The following is an 11,711-nucleotide window of genomic DNA, read 5'->3' as shown; positions in this document are numbered from 1 at the left end:
TCCGTAGTTTGTTTCACAAAACTCTTTTTGACAGTCATATCTTATCAGTGTTTGGCAAACAGGAGTAGCAGTGTGAATGTGTGTAGGGGGTGGAGAGAGGGGTGCCCCACCACGAGACGCCCAGCCGTCCGGGCTCACGCGCACGCGGCAGCACAGGCGCGAGAGCTTTCACATCACGAAATCCTCGCGCGAGTGCAGGACGTCCGACGGGCACTGAGGACTTCAAGTTTTTACAGTCGTTACCCTTACTTTTCCACTTGTTTTGTGGTTTGACCGTACAATGTGAGGTGAAATGGCCGGAACAAGGTAAGAAAGAATCTCTTAGGAAAATTACACAAGTTTTGACAGAGATAAAACAATGTACTTTTGACACGAGGGGGTCGGCGCGGTGTCTCTCAACTTTGTATCGTAATATGAAACTATAAAACTGGTTTCATATTACGACTGGAAGTCGCTGATAAGATATTGGAGAGTGTTTGAATGAAGTAGCGATTTTATCCCAGGGGCGTTCAATCATATGTGTAACGTTTTCTTTTTGTTTGTTGATCGTTTACATTCGTCGATTATTCAGTAGTGCTACCACAGTATCAGTCCAGGAGGGGCGAACGGGTTCGACCACATACATTTAATTTCACAACTTCACTGTAAACATTGCGAGTAATGGCTCTTTTAACCAGTGTTCTTCGTCAATATTTTATTGTATAATTAAACTGATCAAAAGCTGGTAAACCAAAAGAGTAAACTGCACTACTGTTGGTAGTTCAGGAGATATGTTGTATTTAACCCTTGTGCGTCAATAAAAAAAGTTACTTGGAGGTCCTTCGAGGACAAAAATGTCCGTGTCAAAAAACTGCCATAATAATATTATATATTAATATTATTTTCCACTTTCACTGACTTAGATCTTTTAACCAACATCAGTTCTGATCATAACTAGCAAATATTCATTCATTTTCAGGATTTTAACCCTTTAAATGCCAGTTTGTTTACATAATGCCACTGTTGTTTTTTACACACACACACACACACATACACACAAATTTCTCAGTACACACATACAAAACACACTCTGACATCCATACCAACACACACACACACACAATATAAGCTGCATCATTTATTCAGTTGGCCTGCAGTGCTCTATAATACAGCAAACAGAAAATAGGAAAAAAGCTTGTTTTTGCTCCATAGGCTAAACATGAGAAAAATGGTGCTATCTGGTGGACAATATTAAAAATTACATTTTTGAAGACAGGGCTCCGGAATGAAAGCATAATATCATAGAATTCATGATTTTATGCTTTAATGGCACTGGGATCAAATATTGCAGTTTTAATGGGATTCAATGGGTAAATTTCTGTCCAGAAGTCCTGAGTGTAACTATTTTGTGTACACAGTGTATTATAGATGTATTATAGAAACTGAGGTTGAAATAGTAAAATTCACCCCAAAATACACACCTTTTTCAAAATTTATGCCGTTGGCATTAACAGCCAAAATGATCGAAAAAAAATAAATGACAAAAATAAAAATGTCCCTAAGGTTGCACAAGGGTTAAAGCAGCTTAATTTCACATGGTGGTTACAGACTAGAACCCTCTTTGATATCCCACAAAACCTTATGTCGCTTTTACTGTGGTTGGTTAAAGCACTGAAGTCAAATAATGAACTGGGGACACATGTTCCGTTTGGTGTTTTTCTGTGGTGCTGCACATACTGTCAGAAAAAACACAGAGCATCTGTTTAGTGCAGGGTTACAGATGTGCGCATGAATTAAATTGAGTACATTAAAATATAGCCTAACCACCCTGAGCTTGATTATGACACAGATGCTGAAGTGTAAATAGATGAAAAGCAGTGGATGAAAGACCTCTGTCAGAATTCAGTGTTTGATGAAACACATGAAGGAGCTTTGATCTGCTGTAGTGTTAAATGTTTAAAAACTGAGAAACAGTGGACACTTGTTGCTTTTTTAAATGTTGCCACTTCCCTTTACAACTAAAGTCTGGAGCTATTTTCAAAATCTTTAAACAGTGTTGTACATTTGGTTCTGTGCATTGAGACTGTAGACAAGTGAATGTGAATACAAAAGCACCACTTTGAAGTGTAATATGATAATGGTGAGAGAAATGACTGAAAGTTAATGTGGACAACCTTTTCTCTGCTTTAATAACTTGTCGATCATCCTTTGGCAGCAAAAACCTCAACCAAGCATTTAAGGTAGCTGCAGATTAGACCTGCACAATGTTCACGAGAAGTTTTGACCATTCTTCCTTACAAAATGGTTTCAGCTCAGCCATATTCTTAGTATGTCTGGTGTAAACGGCTCTCTTGAGGTTTCCACAGCATCTCTATTGGGTTAAGGTCTGAGCTCTGACTGGGCCACTCCAAAAGGTGGATTTTCTTTTTTTTTGAAGCCATTCTGTCGTGGATTTACTTCGATGTTTACGGTCATTGTCCTGCTGCATCACTCAACTTCTACTGAGCTTCAGCTGGCTCACAGCAATCAACCCTGACATTATTCTGTAGGATATTGTGATTTGGGCTGAAACAGTTAGTTGACATTATCGACAACGTCAACAATAAAAAATTGTCGACAAAAATTTTAGTTGTCGAATAGTCGTTTAATCTAATTTAATGTAACATGAAATCACATTAAGCTCTAATGATGACACAAAGTATGATGGAATTATAATGCAAAAATACAAAATAATTAAATACAGAAGCACTCTCGTTGTGGAATAACTGGAGCTGCCGCTCCGCTGAAGCAAAACTTCTTTTCAAAACTTCTAAAGCATCTTTAAAAGAAACATTACATCTTAAATGCAGCTATATTTAATGTGTTATAGCTTTAATAAAGTTCGCGAATGTCCTGATCTAAGGGGGAGAGATTGAAACTGTACACAGCTGAGGCACACTGTGTCGCAGGGACGCTCGTCCCTTAGGCGCAAGCTTAATTCAGCTAGATTATAACGTGATGGCTTGCTAGTTAATGAATCATAATATATGTCACTCTGCATTTCTTATCGTGAAGAAAATTGGCAATTCACAGCTTTAGTAATACCAGAGAGTTTTTTTATTTGTGAGTTAAAGATGAGAGAGGGCAGTCTTCGCCCCATTATACACTGCAAAAAAATAAGTTTTGGATTTGTTTTTGTTTTGGCTTGTTTTCCAATATAAATATCTAAAACTCCTTTAAAACAATGGACATTTTCTTTAGGAGCTATACTGCAGGAAAAAAAAAAATGTTATCTGAGAATGTTGAATATAATATAAAAAATACAAATATATTAAAATATCTAAAAATCCTTTAAAAAAAGATGCATTCACCTGTGAAGCTGCATATAAGATATTTAGACTTGCTTTTAGAGAATAAATCTTGAATATAAGTATATTTTGTCTTTACTGCACTCAGTATCGGCCGATCCTGATCCGATACCAGTGTTGTTTTTTTGCATAATCAGTTTAGAATATCTTTACATTATTGTGTGGAACTAATTGGGTGTGCTCTTTAATATGTAAAGAAACACAAACCTCTAACTACACATTATTTCAATATAAATGTATAGCTAATTAAGAAAAACTTTATTGTTAACTAGTATACTGGATAATGTAGCAGCAAAATTAACAGTAATTCCAGTATAAGTCATCAGTAGAAAATGAATTCTGGACTTTAAAGGATTCAGATCTCTTTTTGTTCAATTTAGTTGTAAGATATTAGTCCATTTTTCATTCACACAGTTATTTTTTGGAACCCATTCAACTTAAATATTGTTATAATTTGTAAACATATGATAATAATAATAATTTACTATAATAGTAATGTATCTCAATCGTGCACCTTTAACTTCTAAACCCTCACGCTTTTATTATGACATTCTGAACTCTTCAGGAAGTCCTGTAAGTGTGTCTGTTTGTAGGCAAGTTCACAGTAGTTTAATTTGCTTCTTATTCAAATTCTAGTAAAAAAGCACCTCCAGTGCCGTTCTAAATGCATATTATAAGTGAACCGAACTTTTGAGCATCTACATCTGAGATGTTGTTCGTGAGTAGCGCTCAAATATTGCGCACCTTCGTGAAGGCTAAAAATAGCCGCGAGTGTGTGTGTAAACAGAGCAGTGCCATTCACTGATGCGCTGGAGTTGCTTGACAGTAACGAACATGACTAACACGCAGTATCGGATTTGGATCGGGCTCGTCGGATCGATACCCGATCCGTTTAAAAGCTTCAGTATCGGAGCCGATACCGATCCAGGTATCGGATCGGTGCATCCCTAGCCCTAATCGTGATAAACTTGGGAATTCATTTTTCCCTTGATGACAGCAAGCGGTCCAGGCCCCGAAGCAGCAAAGCAGCCCCAAATCATGCTGCTGCCTCCACCGTACTTTACCACTGGGATGATGTATTCATGTTGGTATGCAGTGTCCTTTTTATGCTGTACGTAGTGCTGCATGTTCTTCCCAAACAATTCAACCTTAGTTTCATAATTCCACTAAACATTTTCCCATTAACGTTATGGAGTGTTAAAATGGTCTTTGGCAAACTTGAGGTGCGCAGCAATGTTTTTGTTGGATAGCAGTGGCTTCCTTCGTGGTGTCCTTCCATGTACACCATGCCTGTTTAATATTTTTCGGATAATAGACTCCTAAACAGAGATGTTAACCAGTTCCAATGGTTCCTTCATGTCTTTAGCTGTCACTACGGTTCTTTTTTACCTCATTGAGCATTCTACAGTGTGCCCTTTGAGTCATCTTGGCTGGACAGCCACTTCTAGGGGGAGTAGTCACAGTACTAAATTGTCTTCATTTATAGACAAATTGTCTAATATCTAAGCTCTTCAAGACAACTTTGTAACCCTTTCCAGCTTTATGCAAAGCAACAATTCTTGATTTTAGGTCTTATGAAATCTCTTTTTTGCAAGGCATGGTCCACATTAGCTTTTGATGGATCAAAGCATGTCACACTACAGGACATGTCATCTACTCAAAGTATTTAATGTCAGCTACCTATTGACGACCTCTGGGTCTTTCTGTTTTCACCAATTTTTGTAATGCATCACTTTTGATGGCACAATCGAATGAAAAGTGCTTGCATGTTCCTTGCTGTGGATAACATGTATATTCCAGTTGGCCAGGTTTTTTAATTTGATCACTGCATTTAACCTCATAAAACACCTAACCATAATACTATTAATTAGCTTTCTTATGTCTTGTTTATTCTGGATGGGACACATCAAGCTGGAATGCAGCTATTGCCCCCACCCTGACTATTTGCACCATTACATAAATATCTTATCCAAAACTTCAGGCCCTTAGGCAGAAAGCACTATTTTATCCTGTCATTACTCAGATGTCCCTTCTAAGTCTTGATGCAAACGTTAACAGCTCAATTAGTTGGGCACTCTGGACTCTGTCCCATCTCCTAGGAGCTCACTTTGACAACGTCCTCCTTTGAGGTGATGAGGTGACCTCTGACCCTGCTCCCACCCAGTAAAACAGCCCCTTTTGCCAAACTTTGAGCCTGATCGTCAACACTGAGAACAAATTAGCTTGAAATTTGAGACTTTTCAACAAAAGATGGTAGACATTTAGGGGTCAGGGAACAATAACTCCCTTTTATCTTTCAAAAAATATTTTCTCAGTTGTCTCTGTTTTTAAAAATTAGTTGTTCATTGAAAAGAAGTATTGATATTGACTCTGACAGCTGGTGTAGTAGACAAGGGGATCTGTATTTAAGCACACATCCATGTAGCCTATGCTGCTACCTTCAGTCTGTCTTCTCCCCCGCACACTTGTTCGTTCACGTCCTTCTTCTCAGTCCCCTGTCAATGTGCTCGTTTGTCTTGAGTAAGGCGGTTAAGGTTGTGTGTGTCTGTGTGTGTGCATGCCTGTAAAGGCGAGCTTGTCAGATTTGTCCCCACCAGAAAGTGGATTTATTGTTCTTCAGTAACACAGTTGCTGTTTGGCTGTTACATGCAAGCTATGTGACTTCCCGCCCAGAAGTTTCCGGCATCAGTGTCCACTGCATCCTCACTGAGACAGGAAGTAGATCAGCAGTTGTGCAGATAAAAAGACCTATATAGTACATACGGGTAGTGCATCCTCCCAATGAGGTCAACTCATCTTGCTTTATATAGAAATAATTCCCAGAAGGAGTGTTGTTATTCAGCAGTTCAGCATCTCAGACCCCTTATCCTTACCCTGAAGCTACACCCCCCCACTGAGCCATGGCTCACATTCTGATTGGTCACCAATACTGTGAGAGCATTAATTGTAAAGGGGGTCTTCCAAATGAATAGAGCCTGATGGTTGAGCTAACAATGCTCTCCATTGTCATGTCCCCATTATCCATTGTTAATGGGCTGAATTCTCACGTATTGTCATGCATATGATAGTGACTTACCACAATTTGGCTTAGCGTTGGTTAAAAGATAAAGTTTGATGTTCCCTTTAAGCACAGTTCAGCACTTCAGTACTTACTGCTATAGCTGTCATCTTTTCAGGAAAGGCAAGAAACTTACACCATGTACACACTATAATTTTTTTCTGGAGTGTCAGACACATTTTAGCGCGGGAGTGAATCCTCTAAATCATTTTCCCGTGAACTTCCAAAAACTTTCATGCTCCAAAAAGGACATTAAGGTAATCCATATGACTTGAGTGGTTTAATCAATGTCTTCTGAAGCGAAATGATTGGTTTTGGCTGGTCCACTCAAAAGATGAATTTTCTTTTCCTTTCAGCTGGTGCACAGTCACCCTGAAATTATCCTGTACAATATCTTGATAAACTTGGGAATTTATTTTTCCCTCGATGATGGCAAGTGGTCCAGGCCCCGAAGCAGCAAAGCAGCCTTCAAATCATGATGCTCCCTCCATCTTACTTCACCGTTGGAATGATGTTTTAATGTTGAGTCATCTTGGCTGGATGGCCACTTCTAGGGAGAGTAGCTACAGTACTAAATCGTATCCATTTATAGACAATTTGTCTAACTGTTGTGAGATGAATATCTTAAGCTTTTCAAGATAACTTTGTAACCCTTTCCAGCTTTATGCAAAGCAACAATTCTTGATCGTAGGTCTTCTAAGATCTCTTTTTTGCGAGGCATGGTCTACATCAGCAGATGCTTCTTGTGAATAGCAAACTCAAAATGTTTTTTATAAATCAAAGTAGCTCTAACCCACACTTTCAATCTTGTAACATTAATTGTGTGCCAGGTTTGCCAACTCCTGACTGTGAATGTTTGAATGTTGTATTCAATATGTACAAGAACAAAACAATAATTAGTGTTATTATTTAAAACAGATTGTGTTTGTTCATTATTGTAACTTAGATGAAGATCAAACCAGTTTTTAAGAGAAATTTATACATAAATGCAGGTAATTCCAAAGGGTTCACATACTTTTTCTTGCCACTGTAAATCTGCAGCCTCCTTGGCGCAGACATCATTTGAAACTTGATTACAGCACTCTGCGCATGTTTATGCGCTTTGTATCGCATCGCTTCAGTATACATGGAGCAAACCCCTCAAGTCGTATGGATTACCTTTATGCTGTTTTGGAGCTTGGAAGTTTTATAAATACATCATACATCTATGAAAAAATCTTCATTGGTGTTTGTACTGATTGTACTAAAACGGCTGATTCTGTTCTGTCCAGTTCTGTGTGCACTAACACTGTCTATTTAACATTATTCTCTTGCTCTTTTATGCTGGTATTCAGCAATTTAACAGTTCCCTTTCTTTAACCAATCTGTTAACACAAGACCAGATTTATTTGCCCTGACATGTTATCCCCAAAGATAAATGAAGCCAGTGTAAGTCTGTAAAGCCAGAGGAGAATGAAAGTGAAATGGACAAGAACAGCTGTACCCTGACCTCTGCCGAGGCTGTGAGGTGAGCCGGAATAGAGGCCTGTTATTAGTCCGCTGCAAGTAATTTGCCCTCTTCGATTCAATAAACCTACCTGCACATCCAATCATTACAGAGGCAGTTGTTTACTCTACACGCAACTCCAGGGGCCAATAACTTAACCCTCTAGATTCCTAAACATAAATACCTTGTCATGCAACACTGAAAGGAATCACAAAAATAGTATCCATCTTTTTCATAACCTTTGGCATGGCAAAAATATGTAGAGAAACATGCACAAACAGATAAATGTTTGCTAAGTTAAAACAGGTAATAAATTCTAAATGCTCAATATAGATTAGTTTAAACTCAAAAGCCCGCACACAAATTCAAACGTGTATGAACACAAGTCTTGTGACTGTATGTACCCAGCTTTACCTGGTATCACTGGAATGAAAGATCTAACTTCACAGAACTAAAGGATTCTTCTGACAGGTGCAGCAGTTTGTTTTATGTTTGAATGAATGAGTGTGCACTCCTATCTATTTCAGGGGCAGGGCAGTGTGTGTGCTATCTTCCATGTGTGTTCTGTTTGTGGAATTGTGCCTATTGTTTTCTTATGTGTGTACTCCGCTGACACCCTGCATTTCTGTTTGAGAGTGACACAGCTTGTTTTCTATACTCAATTGCAACTAATATCCTAATTTAACTAATACGTTAAATGAGTAGTAAGCCATATTTTTTTAAATGGTTTGAGAAGTGAAAGCTAATTTAGATGCTGTTTACATTAAAGGTTAGAACAAAACAGTGAGTACATTATTGTTTGCCACACCTTGACTGGGCTAATTACATAACCCCTCATGTTCCACAGTTTACATACTGGTCCACCATGTTAAATGACATAATGTCCCCAACCTATACCCAACCCCTTTTTACCTAATAATTTTGCAAACCTTACCCAGCCTCTGTCTCATAGGCCCCATTTACACCTTGCATTAACATGCATTTTCGGTGATTGGATTATTACCAGATAGCGCTTGACCACATTAAACGACAGGTGAAAATACACCCAAAACGCATTGTGAAAGGATACTGAAACCACATTCGGAGGTGGTCAGGAACGGATTCTGACTACAGTTAAAGAAGGTGTAAAGGTTACGCTACAGTCATCCGTTGTTAAAGCGCTGTGTTGTGGGTTCTTACCATTTTCAGTTTATTCAGCCATCATAATGTGAAGAACACAACAGACACTGCCATCTTGCTATCTTGTCACTGGATCAATGAACAGTATTCCATGAATTATTCCATTGGAACACTCTTGGAATATCTTGTCTCTCATCAAATCCCCACTCGCTTGCATCTCTCCTGTTTTCTAATGACTCGTGACACTCAAGTGAAACCATTCTTCATTTGCAAATTTCAGATGAGAAGCATATAGAGCTGTTCAGTTTGTAGTCCAAAAACCCAGAAGAGAATTCGCCATGTTTTCCCTCAGGATTTACCTATGGGTTTTTACTCAAAAGTTGAACAACCCCATTATAAAAACCCATAGGAAAATCCAGAGGGAACCCATGGGGAATTAGACTTCCGGGTTCACCTACAAATTGACGTCACAGCTTAACAGCTCTATACAAAGTGCCGAACGTGAGATTAATGTCATTAGAATTGCTTCGGCAACCCAAAATGTGATCTCTAGCCGATCACAGTGGTTATGCATTTTACTGCAAGGTGTAAATATAATCCAGCTAAAGAATATCCAGATGCTATGCAGATATGAAACGCATGTTAATGCAAGGTTTAAATAAGGCCATATTAACACAATAGTCAAATTTGCACACAAACACACAGGATTAATGCAGCAGCCTAAAATAAATGCATTTCCTGAGGTCAATAGCTGTTTCTCTGAAGGCAAGGCTAGAGTGTTTAGTGGTGTTAATGAAGGTGAAATGAGCTGATTGGTGTGCCTGAGACAGATGGTGTCCCAGCATGCCACTGCTGAGACTCAGTCAGGTCGGTTGTTTTAGTTTGCGTTTCCCAGCTTTACCCGGCACCAGCTGTATATTTTTGACATGCAATGATACCCATATCAACAGATTTGATACTTGTTGATTTTTCTAAACTTGTGGCAGGGAAATAAAGAAAGTTTGACTACTTGACATTTAAAACACCTTTTGACAGGTGGGCTGACTATTTCTGATCCTGTGCCACAGCTTGTGTTGGAGCTTAGGGAACAAATGGACAGATGGACGTGACAACACACAAGCACACTGTTCATTTTCCAACTATTAGCATAGAGAGCACGTGGCAAGAGGGGAAGGGGCACACTTGTTGTGGCTCTAGCAGTTTTTGAAGGAGCTAGGCAAACGTTGATATGCCTCACTGGATTCATCAGACCATGCTAAACAGATGATAATAATTTACAGAAGCTGTGTCTACTTGTCTAGACACTTGAATGTTCATATGATCTTGGATTTTGTTCTAGTAGTTAATCAAATGCACCCAGTGTTTGTTTATTTTACTATGGCATATACCAAACCAGATAAATATCAGTATTTTGACTCACTCAGAATTAGTCATAGTGATTTCAGAGCCCTTTGCTAGTTCAAGTGGCTTAATGAAGCATTCCTGCCACCTGGAACAGATAGTCTTAGCTCCCACATGGCTGAAATTAGCACACGTACGGTTCCTCTGCATTAGGAAACTAGATCAAAAGAAACATACGTTTTCAGAGGGGTAACATGACCTAAATTAGTTGCATTAGAGGTTTTGTTTTGTGTGTGTTGTTTAGGTTTCCATCAAATCTCCCTTTCCTAAGTGGTGTCAAAGACAGAGGCAGAAGGTTTGGCGAAAATATCTTGGTCACTTCATTTAAATGTAGGACTAGCACTGCACAATTAATCGAAATAAAATCGCAGTCGCGATATGACCTTGTGCGATTATTAATAGGGGTAGGTAAAAATACTGATTTCCCGATGCATTGCGATTTTCATTTGAACGATCTTTATATTGATTGTTAAATCGATCTTTAACTCTGTGAGCAACCCTCCTCTACAAAGAAAGGAAATCACTCGCATTTGCAACCAAATTTTGCATTATGCGACTAAAAGTGTATTTGGCATCTAGCTGGTAAATTTTAATATTTTACTCACCATTGAATGAATTGTGTAGTATAGTGGTGAAGTATTCAGCAGCGAGATCAATGCATGTTGAGAGTAAAAGTTGTTCATTGTAATGTGTGTCCAAAGATGAGATCCACTTGACCAATTTGTCTTTTAATACCCTTTCTGTTCTTTACTGTCAGTTGTTGAGCAAAAACAACAAAAAAGAAACAGATGAGATAAAGCCATTTATCTCTCTCGTTAACATGTGCTAATTTAAAGACACTGTTTACAGAAATGCCGGGTTTCCTTAAAGAGACGGTACCAGTTTTAGGTACGTGTTCAACAAATCAATTTAAATACCTGTAATAGACAAATTATGCAATTAAACAATAAATATGTAATAAATATTATGCAATATAATATCATATTAATTGATTAAATACATTGATTTTTTCATTTTTAAAAAGCTAAAATATACCAAAATGATGAAAAACTAATAAAATATAATTAATAAAAGGTCCCCTGTATAATTAACCACATTAGTGGGAGAGAATTTCTTTCATATGTAAGCAAAAGGGAATAGTCTGCTCGTGCTGCTCGCTTTAAAGTTTATGTACGCTGCTCTGAACTGTCTGCATTGTGTTTGTGCATTATTACAGCGTTTTCAGGGTTTTCAGAGCAGTTATGTGCTCCACAACTCCACAAATCTTGTGCTCAAGAGTCAAAGATGTACCCCGAGTTCAGTTCCGTTTGCTTATACGTAC

At 38.3% G+C, this 11,711-nt stretch overlaps 1 protein-coding gene across 1 annotated transcript in view; it reads left to right on the top strand.

Annotated features, from left to right (window-relative positions):
* Positions 1-11,711, top strand: part of LOC127426363 (rho GTPase-activating protein 39-like) — a 50,138-nt gene continuing 38,427 nt past the window's right edge. Inside the window, exon 1 of the mRNA XM_051673131.1 lies at positions 1-306. Within this exon, the coding sequence (XP_051529091.1) occupies positions 293-306 (14 nt within the window). The 5' untranslated portion in view covers positions 1-292. The remainder of the gene's footprint in view (positions 307-11,711) is intronic.

Source organism: Myxocyprinus asiaticus, chromosome 35 (assembly GCF_019703515.2).
Source record: "Myxocyprinus asiaticus isolate MX2 ecotype Aquarium Trade chromosome 35, UBuf_Myxa_2, whole genome shotgun sequence".
In the NCBI taxonomy this organism is placed as follows: Eukaryota; Metazoa; Chordata; class Actinopteri; order Cypriniformes; family Catostomidae; genus Myxocyprinus; species Myxocyprinus asiaticus.
The sequence above is the reverse complement of the archived record's forward strand: the minus strand, read 5'-3'. Positions and strand labels throughout refer to the sequence as shown.